Source organism: Eriocheir sinensis, chromosome 21 (genome assembly GCF_024679095.1).
Source record: "Eriocheir sinensis breed Jianghai 21 chromosome 21, ASM2467909v1, whole genome shotgun sequence".
Taxonomy (NCBI): Eukaryota; Metazoa; Arthropoda; class Malacostraca; order Decapoda; family Varunidae; genus Eriocheir; species Eriocheir sinensis.
In genome coordinates this window covers 7436750-7452018 of record NC_066529.1, presented here as the reverse complement: position 1 = coordinate 7452018, position 15269 = coordinate 7436750, and the positions used below count along the sequence as shown (strand labels likewise).

General features: G+C 40.0%; 1 protein-coding gene across 2 annotated transcripts in view; it reads right to left on the bottom strand.

The window, feature by feature from the left end:
• Window positions 1-204: 204 nt before the first annotated feature.
• The window catches only part of LOC127001586 (CTP synthase 1-A-like), a 28367-nt gene continuing 13302 nt past the window's right edge, over window positions 205-15269 (bottom strand). For both annotated transcript variants that reach the window (XM_050866372.1, XM_050866373.1), the window contains 8 exons: window positions 12179-12333; window positions 9581-9802; window positions 8067-8204; window positions 6857-7066; window positions 5968-6120; window positions 3264-3379; window positions 1073-1225; window positions 205-336 (listed from right to left, as the gene is read on the bottom strand). In XM_050866372.1, the coding sequence (XP_050722329.1) occupies window positions 281-336; window positions 1073-1225; window positions 3264-3379; window positions 5968-6120; window positions 6857-7066; window positions 8067-8204; window positions 9581-9802; window positions 12179-12333 (1203 nt within the window). In that variant the 3' untranslated portion in view covers window positions 205-280. The remainder of the gene's footprint in view (window positions 337-1072; window positions 1226-3263; window positions 3380-5967; window positions 6121-6856; window positions 7067-8066; window positions 8205-9580; window positions 9803-12178; window positions 12334-15269) is intronic.

Here is a 15269-nt window from a genome sequence, read left to right as displayed (position 1 = left end):
GTGATTACAGAAATAAAAGAAATTATTTTTGAGCAAGATTTTTATTTACCAATTGTTTTTATAAGCAAAGTTCCCCAATGTTTTAAATTGCAGATAAACAAAAATATCATATTCAAGTGGCCACTAAAGTCATGTATCCATCATGCCTGTATTCCTATAGGTGCTTGCTAGTAGGTAATTTAATATAATGATACATATTTATTAAAAAAAATAACATTCTAGGTACTGAAGAGTGGTTACTCTTACCAACCATTTATGTGGAGCAAGCCTCTTTGTTTGTTCATGACAAAAGTGGCAAAGAGTTAGGAATGGGAATCTGACCATCTGCTTTCTCTCCTGAAAATAAAATAAAAAAATCAGTCATAAAATTGTAGTCTCTACTTCTCTAAGGTCTGCAGTACCTAAACTGACCTTTGTACATGAACCATTATGTTTTAAGTGTTAATGGATGTTTATGTGGATAATAAGATGCATAATTAATATTATATGGGGGGGAGGCTGTGGCTGAGTGGTTAGCGTGCAGGTCCTGTGTTCGCTGCGTACTGGACAATGCGGGTTTGAATCCATCGCTACCACCTGGGATTTTTCCGAAACCACCGAGTGGCCTAGGACTACATACATGCTGCCCTCAACCCAGACTCTAGAAGAGTTGACCAAGTGAATCAAGAATGAGCTCTGGGAGGTAGCGTGAGCCAAGAATAGATGATGGCACTATAAACACTTGCCTGCGCCATGACGGGCTTGAACCAAACACCAGGCCCCTGAAGAAAGCCTACTGGCGCTAAAGGCCATAACGTAAAAAAAAAAAAAAATAAATAAATAAATAAATTAAATAAAAAACAAATAAATAAATAAATAAATAAATAAATAAATAAAATACCAGTTAGTTCAACAGCCAATTTTTACTTACACATGCACTCACCTCCTTCCAAGAATACTGAATCACACTGCCATCACTAAATGAAGCTTTAAAACGCATGAACGAGTAAATTATTGTGTAAACTTGGTTTACCTCCCACACTTGATTAATGGCTAATATGCCCTTTTAATGACTAAAGACAATTTTAATTACCTTTCCCATTTGAAGAGGAGGAAAGTGGGGAAGTAATGCTAGGGTCAGGAGTGGTAGTGGGGTCTGATGATGCTGTCAGATTCAGTGACTCAATTCCTTTAAGCTTTTGAGTCTGCTTGGTGAGTACATGTGATGGCATTGGTAACTCTTCATCTGTAAAGAAAACCAAGACAAATACTGCAAAACTGCAATGATTTTGCATTAATTTTATGATAGAGTAAATAGTACCAACAGCATCAGCTATCACATTTCTAACAAATGCTAAATGAGAAATAAATGTAAAATTTATGAGTGGTGATTAAAGAGAAAAATAAACAAATGAGACGAGGTCAATTCAGTCCCTAAATTTAACTTCCTGTTTGGTGTGCATGGGATAACTTGGGGGTGCAAACAATGCAGGGTAAGTGCCCATGACACCAATGCGTCACAGGCTCAAGGCGTCACGTGACCAACTGACGAACACTCAATTAACGGGAAGCACCAAGGGTAGTGGGCGGCAGTGTGTACAGATCCTACACATCAGTTTTCCAGTGTTTTAAGGTTGGTTTTATAGTGTTTTAAGTCATTATAAGGCATTTTCAAGGCATCATGTCCATATATATATATATATATATATATATATATATATATATATATATATATATATATATATATATATATATATATATATATATATATATATATATATATATATATATATATATATATATATATATATATATATATATATATATATATATATATATATATATATATATATATATATATATATATATATATATATACAGATCCTACACATCAGTTTTCCAGTGTTTTAAGGTTGGTTGAAGTGTCTCCATCTCTTCCTGTTCTGGCACTCCCTCTCAGCACACTCAATCCTGCTACTTCCAACTCTCTCGCTCCAATACTTGCTCACCCTATTGATCCACTTCTCAGGTGGTCTTCCCCTGACACCCCCTCCCTCATACACTCTCTTCACAAATTCATCCTTCCCCATTTTCATCACATGTCCAAGCCATTTCAGCATACCACGCTTCAACCGTTCGACCACTCCACAATCCACTCCTTTTGCGGTCACATCCATACCAAACCTCTCATACACACTTTCATTACTTTCTCCATCCTATCATGAAACATCACATGAACCTCTCATATAACTAATTTCCACTGAATGTTTTCTTGATTTCTCTGTACTCTCACTTTCAGCACTTTGGACCTACCTCCCCCACTCTGGCTTTCAATTCTCTCATACAACCATCCATGTATACATTAAAAAGTCAAGGTGACATCACACACCCCTGTTTCACCCCCACACCAACATTCATGTTCATATGGTGTTTCATGGCTAGATTTATGGTGTTTTGGGTAATTCTAAAGCATTTTAAGGCATCATGTTCATAGGGTGTTTTATGGCTAGTTTTATGCTGCCTTTAGTCATTTTAAGGCACTTTTAAGGCATTATGTTCAGTTTACAGTAAAAAATTGGTTACTGTATATCATGGCTTTTGGAACCAATAAATGACAGGGTGGGGTATGACTATATATGTCTGCAATCATATGGACAAAGACAGACGGTATATATGCAGTCTGTCTGTATCTGTGTGATCATATCTCATCTTTGTGGGCCTTCATTTTTAGAAAGCCTTAAAAGTAAGAATAAAAATTATAACAATGCATTGAAAAATAAAGCAAAATTACTGGATAAATTCTTAAGCTATTAAGAAAAGGCTTATTTATGAGAATGGGTCCCTCAACACTCATTATGCAAGATATGGAATTTAATCAACCCTAAAGGCATGCCGGTATTACTCCCCTTTAGCAAGCTTGCTAACACATCTTGTAATGCTGTTGTTGATTTTTAAATGAAATGTTGCTTTACAGTGGGTTGGTAATAATGTATTTACATTATTAGAGTAATTTAAAGCATTCTACTTCAAGCATATGCATAAGCAAACTAGAAAACATAGGTAAAAGGACAAAATATCAGGCTATGTTGAATAGGTTGGTACAGGGTTAAAAGGCACTCAATGTTAAAATATCATGTAGCATTTTCATTTTCCTTCAACACAAAGGTAAATCATTTACTTTGTGACTCAATGTGACCCTTTGCACTTTCATGGTTTCACACACACACACACACACACACACAAAAAAAAACAAAAAAAAAAAAAAAAAAAAAAAAAATCTATACCTGAAGACTCTGGAGAGCTGGTAGGAGTCATGTGACAGCCCCTAGCAAGGTACTGCTCCAATTTGCCACTGGCTGCCAATATGAGGCCCAGGTAGGGAGGTGAAGGCTTCAGAGGCCTGGTGATAGAAGGGGGATTTGTATTGGCATAGGAAGTAAAAGTTCATTTTAAGATATTTCATACCTGTGCATATGTTGCTATGTATTAACAACATAATTTCAAAAGATGATTACATAAATAAAAGTACAGCGATTCCTTGACCTTTCCAAAGATTAGGTTCCAAAGACCTTTGCTAATAGCAAAAACCTATCATTAAGTGACAAACAGTTGAAAAAGAAAATTGCGGCATGATCACATAAGTAGGACCATGTGATTTGTGACTTGTCAGATCACCCTAAAGTTTGGGAATATAAATCATGAAAAATGCCTCTCATGTGGGGTTAGGAAAAATCATGTTTAAATAAAGTTACAAAATGGCAATCCACTTAATATAATAGGGTTCTAGGTTCCACGTGTCCTTACTAAACTACCGTAAATTTCAGTGTACAAGTTGACCTCAATATTATTAGGTCAGGCCTATACTTGCCGTATAAGTCGGCCCCTAAAATACGCAACTGGTAGACTTCATGTTCTTGGCGGCATCCATTCAATACTCACATGTTATTCGCACGGCAACCCGAAAACTGTGGGTGGAACCAAGGCCGTCTCTATCTAAATGCCCGTGCCTGGGCTTGCGAGCTCATATCGGTGTGGCGACACATCTCATCCTGTATTTTAGTCCGTCCTATCCTGATCTGCGCATGCATGGGCTTTGTCTACATGCACATTGGGAGGCGTTGGTTGAGTGGTTAACATGCTGGTGCGTGTCAAGGAGGACGCGGGTTCGAGCCCTGCCCACTGCACAGCTAGGATTTCTCACTCACTGCCGAGTAGCTTAAGACTACCAACATGCTGCCCTGAAGACCACTGATCAACCCGGATTATAAATGCCCTCTCTAAAAAGAGAGGCTCAAAGATAAGCTTCGGCGAGCAGCATGAGCCAAGCAAGAGGGTGCCACTATAAACCAGAACAGGCTGGGCCGATCATCAGGACCCAACAGGAAAGCTTACCGGTAAAATAGGCCAAGACAAGACTACGAGAAAAATAAAAGAAAATAAATAAATAAATAAAAAAATAAAAAATAAATAAATAAATAACCAGCCCAGTACCGTGTCTTTTGTCGACTGCTTATTGTGATCTGTTCCACCCAAGTTTATTTATATTTTTATAAATGTAAGTGATGATATATGTATGTTGGTAAAAGTGATAAATGAGATAACCTGCATCCTTTGTGTCGGCAAATGTGATAAATGTGATAACCCACACCCCTTGTATGTCAGTAAATGTGATAAATGAGATAGCCTGCTGCCCTTGTATGTCAGTAAATGTAACAAATGTGGTAACCTGCATCCTTTGTATGTCGGTAAATGTGATAAATAAGATAACTTACACCCCTTGTATGTTGGTAAATGTGATAAATGAGATAAAATGCAGCCCTTGTATGTTGGTAAATGTGATAAATGAGATAACCTACACCCCTTGTATGTTGGTAAATGTGATAAATGAGATAACCTGGAGTCCTTGTATGTTGGTAAATGTGATAAATGTGGTAACCTGCATCCTTTGTATGTTGGTAAATGTGATAAATGAGATAACCTACACCCCTTGTATGTCGGTAAATGTGATAAGTGAGATAACCACCATCTTGCTTGGACAAACTAGAATATCAACAGTGATTGAAAACATTGGATTCTGTGCATGTGCAGATCACAATGGGATGGACTAAAATACAGGGATGAGATGTGTCACCACACCGGGAAGTTCTTACTTTTTTTTATTTTTTTATAACGTCGCGGCCTATTGCGCTGCCGGTAGGCTTCTTCCCGGTGGGGCCCGATGGTCTGCCCAAAGTATCTTCCCGGTGGGGCCTGATGGTCGGCCCAGCCCATTCTGGCACAGTTGAGTGTTTATAGTGGTGCCATCTTGCATTGGCTCATGCTGCCCTCCCAGAGCTCATCTTTAATCCTAGAATCTAGAGTCTGGGTTGATAGGTGGTCTTCTGGACAGCATGTGGGTAATTTTAAGCCACTCGGCAGTGGCTGAAAAATCTCAGCTTGGTGGCACCGGGTGGGGATTGAACTCGCGTCCTCCTGAATGCGGCGCCGTCACTCTGTCGACTCAGCCACCGCCTCCTACTATGATGCTTTAAAATAGTCTCTGGTGCAGCAGTAACACAACAGTAACCTTGTGAAGTCTATATCCATCCCGACCAGGCAGGGTTATCCATAGGAAGCTCAGGAAATGGTCATTGCCATTGGCCTAATGAGGTGCGGCATAGTGTGTTTACCTGTGATGTCAGCAAGAAAGTGACTAAACCAGCCCCGTTGCCACTTACCCTGGACCTCCGATTCTTGCCAAGAATTGGGGGGACATCTTGAAAATCTGATGGTCCAGAACAAGAAATGCAAGAATTTTGCAAGGTTTTGGGAAATTCTTGCTTGCTCTGGGGTATTTCTTGATTGCCAGATGACACCTTGCATTTTGGGGGATGAATATACAACAAGCATAGACTTAACCCATAATTTTGAGCTAATAATCTTGAGGTCGACTTGTATGCCGCAATTTATGGTAAATAGACAAACCATTATAAATCAATATACACTCACCTTGTTAGATACTCAGGATGGTACTGACAAGCAACATAGTAAGGGTGGTTCTCCAACTCCATAATTTCCATGCGCTCTCCATCTACATCTTGACCCACAAATTTAAGTCCTGCAGCTTCAATATCTTGCACTAATTTGGGGTTCACTTCAAACCTAAAAGAATAAGAAATAGGTTCATAATTATTATTGTCAACTATAATAGCTCTGAAAAGAGGAAAAATGAAAAAAAAATGGGGTATTGATAACTTAAAGCCAGTTATAACTGGCAAGATGCTCTAAGTGTCAAAACTTTGCTTCTTTTTATGTAATTCACTCTTCTTCATTTTACGTCTTTATTTTCCCTTTTGGGGTTGGACAGGTCAATGAAGATTCTGTTGTCATTCACCTAGGTTTGAAACGGGACATTTTCTGTCTCGGATTACCTTCCTTCAGGCAACTCTGTTGGATTGCCTACCATGGCTAACGAGCCCCCACCTGCCTAGGTTTGTAGTCACAATTGTCCCTCTGCTAGGCTGATTGCCTATCATGGCTACGAGCCCTACCCGTCTGAGTTGGATTGGTGAAATTGCTGGGCATGTCCGTACGTTGGTACACACAACACCCCTGGGGCTCCAACCTGGTCTGAGATTCTCCAGAGGTTTAGCCTGGGATTGCAAGGTCTCAGTTACCAAGGGTGCCACGAGGAGGCACTCTGAAGGTCTTGACAAGAAAGAGACTATGTACTGGCAGGAAGGATGGATGCTATATTAACTTAAAATATGGTGAGAAACTTCTCTGGATGATCAGTAGAATGGAAAACATATTCTATAGGAGAACAAAACCTAAACAATTAGTAATTTCTGATTCTAATTTGCAGAAAAAGACTACTGTAGAACACGCTCAAACATACCTGTGTCTGTGCCTCTCCTCCACAAAATCCACATTGCCATAAAGCTGCCGGAGCTTTGAAGTGTCGGACTTGAACAGGGTCTGCCTCTTTCCTAGTCTCATAGTCCCACCTAGTTGTCCTGGGTTGTGTTCTGGCATTTCAACAATTACGTGACGAGTTCCTTCAGGAAGCATTTCCTGGCTGTTGGCATCTTCCCATCCAAGTATATTTCTAAAAGTAAACATAAAGGGTTACTTGCTGAAAAAAAATGGGGACAAATGCATTCCAACAATAAAAAATTCCAATTTTCTATAATAAATATGAGAGAAGGGAAGCTGCCAAAATAGAGGATGTTTAATCATTGTTGAGGTATAAAACTTTTGACCCCCTATCCCCCTGCCATACTCTGGTACTAGGCTTACCTCAGCTTAGCTGATGTAAAGCAAGAAGGGGGAAGGGTGGGTGGGCTGGGCCAGCCCACTCACCCTTCCCCGTCAGTTGCCTGTGGAACTCAAGATGTAAATACTACTCACGACAGTTGCTAATTATTACCAGTTTATGGGTCAACAGTCTGCTATACAAGCTCACCACCAGATCTACCAGATGCCAGTTGGCTAGCAAAATGATATCCCATAACATTCTCTTCACAATATTCCTGCAGCAGCTCCTATAGGCAACTATTTACTGGAAACTGCAATCATCTATCTATTTATCTATATCTCTGACACCCTTTTCCCTCATTACATTATTCTAAAGAAATAATAGGATAAGAAATCTAAAAAAAATAAATGATAAAAATATATATTGGATTTTAAACTTTGCATCAAACCAAATTTGCATATTTTTAATTTGAGTAAAACGAGAGATGCCTGTACATGGATGGTGTAAGGAAGAGAAAACAAATTGTGAGTACGAATGAGGGTTTGTTGTGCAACACAATACACAAATGTAATAAAGCACTTGGTAGGGTTGATTTTGCAAGTCTTATTGTTATTATTTTTAATGGCTAAAATCAATGTTGTCAATTGACACTTTTTCTGCAGTCATCTATCTATGAAAGCATCTTTAGTCTTCCAATTAATTAGGCATGAAAAAAAAAAAAAAAAAAAAAAATATATATATATATATATATATATATATATATATATATATATATATATATATATATATATATATATATATATATTTTAAATGAGAACTATATAAATAAAATTAAAAACACAAACATTACCTGCTAAACTCAATAACAGCTGCTTGAAGACCAAGACATACTCCCAGAAAGGGCTTCTTCTTGGTTCTGGCCCATTTACACACTGCAACCTTTCCTTCCATTCCCCTCTGACCAAAGCCACCGGGAACAATGATTCCACTGCAAAAAATAGTCAATCAGTTTTAACAAACAACTCAATTATCTTGGGAAAATCCTGTGATTTTGATTTTTGCGTGCATGATAATAATAATAATAATAATAATAATAATAATAATAATAATCTTTTTCATTCATTCATCTCTGCTCCTAGGAGCTCCCACCAGGGGATGGCCACGGCAGAAGAGTTTCCATCTCTCTCTATCCAAACACTCCCTCCTTGCCTGCTCAAAGTTTCTCAAGGATCTTTCACCCCTCTCCCTGACATACTCCTGCACCCTATCTCTCCATTTCACTGGAAGTTGTCCTCTAACATTCCCTCTCATTATCGGATGTGTTGCATCTTGCTCTGTGTGGAGAGTGCTGTGTCGATATGGCTAGCAAGGCCAGGGGCGTGAAGGATTTTTGTAACATTTGTGAGGATTTCACAGGTGAGAAATGGATTGGATGCTGTTTGTGCCCTAAATGGTATCATGTAAAATGCATTCATTTGTCTGGAATTAAGCAGGAGAATATAACTAAAATCAATTGGATTTACAACCTATGCCTTCATAAAGCATCTCTGGCTACCTACCAAAACTGTGGAGAAAATGGATGAATTCAAGCAAGAATTATCTAAAGAAATATCTGTGGTAAAAGATGAAGTTGAATTAAGGGCTGAGAAGGTGCAGGAGGGCCTGGGGTCAGATGCTGACGCCCTTGCTGACCGGCGCTTAGTTTTGCAGAGGTGGCGAAGAGCGACGGGAAAGTTAAAAAGAATATCTTGGTTGTGAAAGCTTGTACCCAGGAAAAGAAGGTAACAGACATGAAGGATGAAGTCTCCCAGGCATTGAATGGCATTCAAATAACTGATTCAAGATTCATAAATGGAGGTAATATTGTCATGAACTTTGATAATGAGAACACAAGGGATGAGGCTGCTAAAAAAAAATGGAGTCTGTTGAGCAAATTAGTACCAAGAGTGTTGGGAAGATGAAACCAAAGATCATGATATGCAATGTGCATAAAGAGGAGACCAAGGAAAAAATAAAGGAGACCATCTTAGACCGCAATGACTTCTTACACACAGTTGAGGGTGTTGAGAATAAGATTGAGCTGATTTTTAGTAAGCCTGCAGCTGGCGGCACGATGCACTACATTTTGAGGTTCGACCCAATTGTAAGAGAGCAGATTCACAAGAATCACGACAAGTTAAAATTAGAATGGGGAATATACACAGTGAGAGACAGATACCATGCAATAATATGTTATCATTGTCAGAGATACAGCCATCTTGAGGCCAACTGTACTGCTAAGATTAATGGAGAAGCCCCAATTACTTACCCTGGAGAATTTTCTACACAATAATCTGTTTATCTACAAAAAAGTTTTCATCTTACTTGCTCTTGCAAACGTTCTGCCATGCTTCGTAATACTTGACAGGTCGATCAGCCTTTGCTTCTTCCTCCAAGTCTTCAGCTTCAATGCATTTCAGTTCCAGTTTTCGATTGCATGCAAGAGCTGCATGCTGCAGGGCTTTGATTACTGAAGCATATGAATCTTGCAGCTGAGTATACTTGCCTACAAGAGCTATGGTAACCTTGGTGCGCAAATGCTCAAGCCTGCAAATAAATAAGCATTAGGTTGTCACATTCAGTCACTAGTTATTTGTAAAAATCTGAAAAAAAGTGGTATGATTCATTATATTCAAATCACACCATAACTTTGTCACGAAATCGTGCCAAATCTATTCTCCGACTAACCAAAAATTCTTTCATTAATAGAAAATGTCAAAACCTTGCTTTCTCTAACTCTTCCCGTGACTTCTGGCATCTAGCCAAAAACATCTCCTCCAACTTCACTTCTTCATCTTTCCCTCCACTCCTCAGTCCTGACGGCAACACTGCCGTCTCATCTATCTCTAAGGCTGAACTCTTCTCTCAAACTTTTTCTAAAAACTCCACTCTGGACGATTCTGGGCATATTCCTCCTACTCATCCCCCCTCTGACTCCTTTATGCCTGTTATAAAGATTCTTCAAAATGATGTTTTCTATGCCCTCTCTGGCCTCAATCCTCAGAAGGCTTATGGACCTGATGGAGTGCCCCCTATTGTCCTTAAAAACTGTGCCTCCGTGCTGTCACCCTGCCTGGTCAAACTCTTTCGCCTCTGCCTGTCAACATCTACCTTTCCTTCTTGCTGGAAGTATGCCTTCATACAGCCTGTACCTAAGAAGGGTGACCGCTCCAATCCCTCAAACTACCGTCCTATTGCTTTACTTTCTTGTCTATCTAAAGCTTTTGAATCAATCCTTAACCGGAAGATTCAAAAGCACCTTTCCACTTCTGACCTTCTATCTGATCGCCAGTATGGGTTCCAAGGCGTTCTACTGGTGATCTCCTAGCCTTCTTAACTGACTCTTGGTCATCCTCTCTTAGCCGTTTCGGTGAAACTTTTGCTATTGCGCTGGACATATCAAAAGCTTTTGATAGGGTCTGGCACAAATCTTTGCTTTCTAAACTACCCTCCTACGGTTTCTATCCTTCTCTGAGTACCTTTATCTCCAGTTTCATTTCTGACCGTTCTATTTCTGCAGTTGTAGACGGTCACTGTTCTTCCCTAAATCTATTAACAGTGGTGTCCCACAGGGTTCTGTCCTATCTCCCACTCTTTTCTGTTGTTCATTGATGATCTTCTTTCCAAAACGAACTGTCCTATCCATTCCTACCGATGATTCCACTCTGCATTATTCAACTTCTTTTAATAGAAGACCCACCCTTCAGGAACTTAACGACTCAAGGCTGGAGGCTGCAGAACGCTTAGCCTCAGACCTTACTATTATTTCCGATTGGGGCAAGAAGAACCTGGTGTCCTTCAACGCCTCAAAACACAGTTTCTCCACCTATCCACTCGACACAATCTTCCAAACAACTATCCCTATTCTTTGACAACACCCAGCTATCACCTTCCTCAACACTAAACATCCTCGGTCTATCCTTAACTCAAAATCTCAACTGGAAACTTCATATCTCATCTCTTACTAAATCAGCTTCCTCGAGGCTGGGCGTTCTGTACCGTCTCCGCCAGTTCTTCTCCCCTGCACAGTTGCTGTCCATATACAGGGGCCTTGTCCGCCCTCGTATGGAGTATGCATCTCATGTGTGGGGGGGCTCCACTCACACAGCTCTTCTGGACAGAGTGGAGGCAAAGGCTCTTCGTCTCATCAGCTCTCCTCCTCATACTGATAGTCTTCTACCTCTTAAATTCCGCCGCAATGTTGCCTCTCTTTTTATCTTCTATCGATATTTCCACGCTGACTGCTCTTCTGAACTTGCTAACTGCATGCCTCCCCCCCTTCCGCGGCCCCGCTGCACTCGACTTTCTAGTCATGCTCATCCCTATACTGTCCAAACCCCTTATGCAAGAGTTAACCAGCATCTTCACTCTTTCATCCCTCACGCTGGTAAACTCTGGAACAATCTTCCTTCATCTGTATTTCCTCCTGCCTACGACTTGAACTCTTTCAAGAGGAGGGTATCAGGACACCTCTCCTCCCGAAACTGACCTATCTTTCGGCCACCTCTTTGGATTCTTTTTAGGAGCAGCGAGTAGCGGGCTTTTTTTTATTAATGTTTACTTTTTTGTGCCCTTGAGCTGTCTCCTTTGCTGTAAAAAAAAAATAAATAAATAAATAAATAAATAAATAAATAAATAAATAACGCGGACATAAGACGATGATATACTCTAGTCTATCCCAGGTGACAACAAGTTGGGCAAGAAGCTACTCCCTATAGATGATGCAAGAAGAGCATACATAGTCACTCTGTTGCTGGTGATTGGTTAAAGCAAACCCAATGGGGGTTGGGGAAAATCTATTTGTGAATGGGCACCCAACAGAGCTTCCATATTTTATAGTTTCTTAATTTTCGTTGTCACTTGAGGTGGAATAGTCAATAGATTAAACCTGAGCTACATAACTATAGTGCCTCTTTTACTTACTTAGTAGAAAGGTCACACCATTTCTTTAGAAACCTTCTTGGTCTACAGCTGTCAAGGTTTAAGTTCAAGCGATCACTCAGCAAATGTGATATTTGTTGTTCTTCCAACATGACAGGCACTGCATAAATGTTCTGTGCATCATGGAGACATATAACCTGAAAAAAAAAAATACAATACTGAAGAAAGAAAATACTAAAGAATATTCACCAACACACTTTCCTTTTTAAATATAAGGAATGACTACAATGACTACTAAGCCTCCAAGAGGATTTGCACAAAATTTCAGCTTGGTCGGATAGATGGGAGATGCCCTTTAACGTAGACAAGTGCCAGGTCCTTCAAGTTGGAACGAGGAATAAAAAGTTTGATTACGAAATGCGCGGCGTTAAACTCAAAAGCGTTCAATGCGTCAAGGACTTGGGGGTCAAAATCGCGTCAAACCTCAAATTCTCACAGCAATGCATCGATGCAGCAAATAAAGCGAACAGAATGTTGGGCTTCATTAAAAGAAACTTTTTATTTAAGAATAAAGATGTAATACTCCCGCTCTACAACAGTTTAGTCAGACCCCACTTGGAATATGCGGTACAGTTTTGGTCTCCCCACCATGCAAAGGATATTGCTAAATTAGAAGGTGTTCAGTGTCGGGCAACGAAAATTATCCCTTCCTTGCGCAACAAATCCTACGAAGAAAGGCTTTCTACCCTTAACATGTTCTCTCTTGAGAAACGTCGCCTCCGAGGAAAACTGATCGAATGTTTTAAAATACTTAATGGTTTCACGAATGTAGACAGATCAACATTGTTTATGATCGATGACACTTTGCGCACGAGGAACAATGGCGTAAAACTCAGATGTAGACAAGTAAATTCAGACTGCACCAAATTTTTCTTCACCAACGCTAGAAAAGTGCGAGAATGGAATAAGCTCCCATCATCAGTGGTCCAGTGTAACACGATTGACTCCTTCAAAAATAAGCTCGACCGTCACTTCCTTCAACTTAATATCAACTAGAGTAGAAATGCAACGTTTTGGAGTCTTCTGATTAATGTAAAATCACTTAGGTTTAAGGACAGACCACCAAGTCTGGACCATGGGGTCTGTGTGGTCTGATTTTCTATGTAAATCTATGTAAATCAAAATATATAAGATAAATAAGAAAAGATAACCCTGTGAACAATGGGCAGACTATGTAAACTGGGCAGGATGTGGCAAGAATACCCTATGATGCAGCAATGCTGAAAATATATCAAGGTTTAAGTATTACAAAAATAAAAAGTTTTCGTGTCTGAAGGAAAAGATAATGTATCTACCATATTTGATGGCTTATAAGATGTATGGACTTATAAGAGACACCCCTCAATTTCAGCAGGCATTTGAAAAAATATATAATAAACGGGTTTGAACCACGAGTGTCAGGTGAAAATTTTTTGCCCAACATTCGTAGCCCTCTCCACTATGTTGTTATTAAAGTTTTACATGTATTCAGATCCTTATCAAATTCCAATACTTGACATTTAAAACTCTTAATATTTGCTGGGACCTACCAGAATTGGTCCTTCTGATAGACTCGAAGGTACTGCTTTGAGATTTAAACAAATATGGCAGAGACAGCAATATTCAGAGGGGTAACGGGTATAAAGTATGTGCATCATATTTCTTTATTATCATTCTTCATCATAGGTCTAGTTGTTGTAATGTGGTGTAGGTGTTTGGTGAGTGTGGTGGAGGTGTTTGGTGAGTGTGTGGTGGAAGTGTTTGGTGAGTGTGTGGTGTAGGTGTTTGGTGAGTGTGTGGTGTAGGTGTTTGGTGAGTGTGTGGCAGAGGTGTTTGGTGAATGCGTGGTGGAGGTGTTTGGTGCATTAGTGGTGGTGGAGGTCTGGGCCATTCCATCTTCACCTGAACTCTGAAGCTGACAAGGTGGAGATGGTGTTGAAAGCAGTGGTAGAGGTAGAAGAGCCAAAAGTAGGATTCATAGCTAAATGTCCTCCCCTGTACCTGCCTCTCCAGTTCCCTTGGTTCTCTTTCTTCTTGCCTGAATATTACTTTCAGTTACTCTATCACTAAATGAGTTTCTTGCTATGGATATTATTTTTTTCTGGAAGGCAGGGGCATGTGTCATTCTCATAATCCGAAAGGAAGCAGTGCTAATGTCACTGTCCCATCCAAGACTAATAATGAGCAACTGCCCAGGAATCTGTGCAAGACAGTGTTGCCAATGTCTAGGAAGGTAGAGTGCGCTCCTTCTGAATTACGAACAGTTAATTCACTTTCTTGCTTTTTTTCTGTCTGAACTTTGCTGCACTGTGTTTCTGACTATATTTCAAATGTAATAGAAGCCTCCTTTTATACTGGGGAAGTTGTGAAGATGAGTATGAACATCACTTCCATCATCTATTACGGCTGTAATACTAATGTCCTTATCTATGAAGACTAAAGACAAACAACTGACAGGATCCACACAAACAGAAACGACTTCACCATTTCTTGAGTGTGTTGGAATGTATTTGGTGAGTGGCTCACATGAACCAAATCTAGCTCTTGGCAAGAAAAGAGCCATCGTCTGTAACACTGCTCTCTTCTTGCCATTGGATATGTTTGGTTTGTATGAACCACTCACCAAATAAGTTCTAACACACTCTAGGAAATGGCGAAGCCATTTTTGTTTGTGAGAAACATCTGCCATGGTTCATGATGAGTCTGGTGTGTGCATGCGTGCGTGCGTGCACGTGTGTGTGTGTGTGTGTGTGTGTGTGTGTGTGTGTGTGTGTTTGTTGTTACTCAATCCACGTGTTTATGTGATCGGAGTCTAGATGGGTGGGTTGGCCGCTCACGTGCAGTGGTGACAATGAGTACTGGCACGGAAGAACCAAAGACACGCCACACCCATATAAGAACATAAGAACACAGAGAGACTGCAAGAGGCCTAGTGGCCTACACAGGGCAGCTCCAGAATCCCCCCACTACTCACGATGGGTGAGGTGTAGTTTCAGGGATTACAGGTAGAGGCTTGATCCTCGTTTACCTTCAGTACTGGCGTATGCTCCAGCACCCTGTCACCTTACTGCACCCACACCTCACTACCACCTGT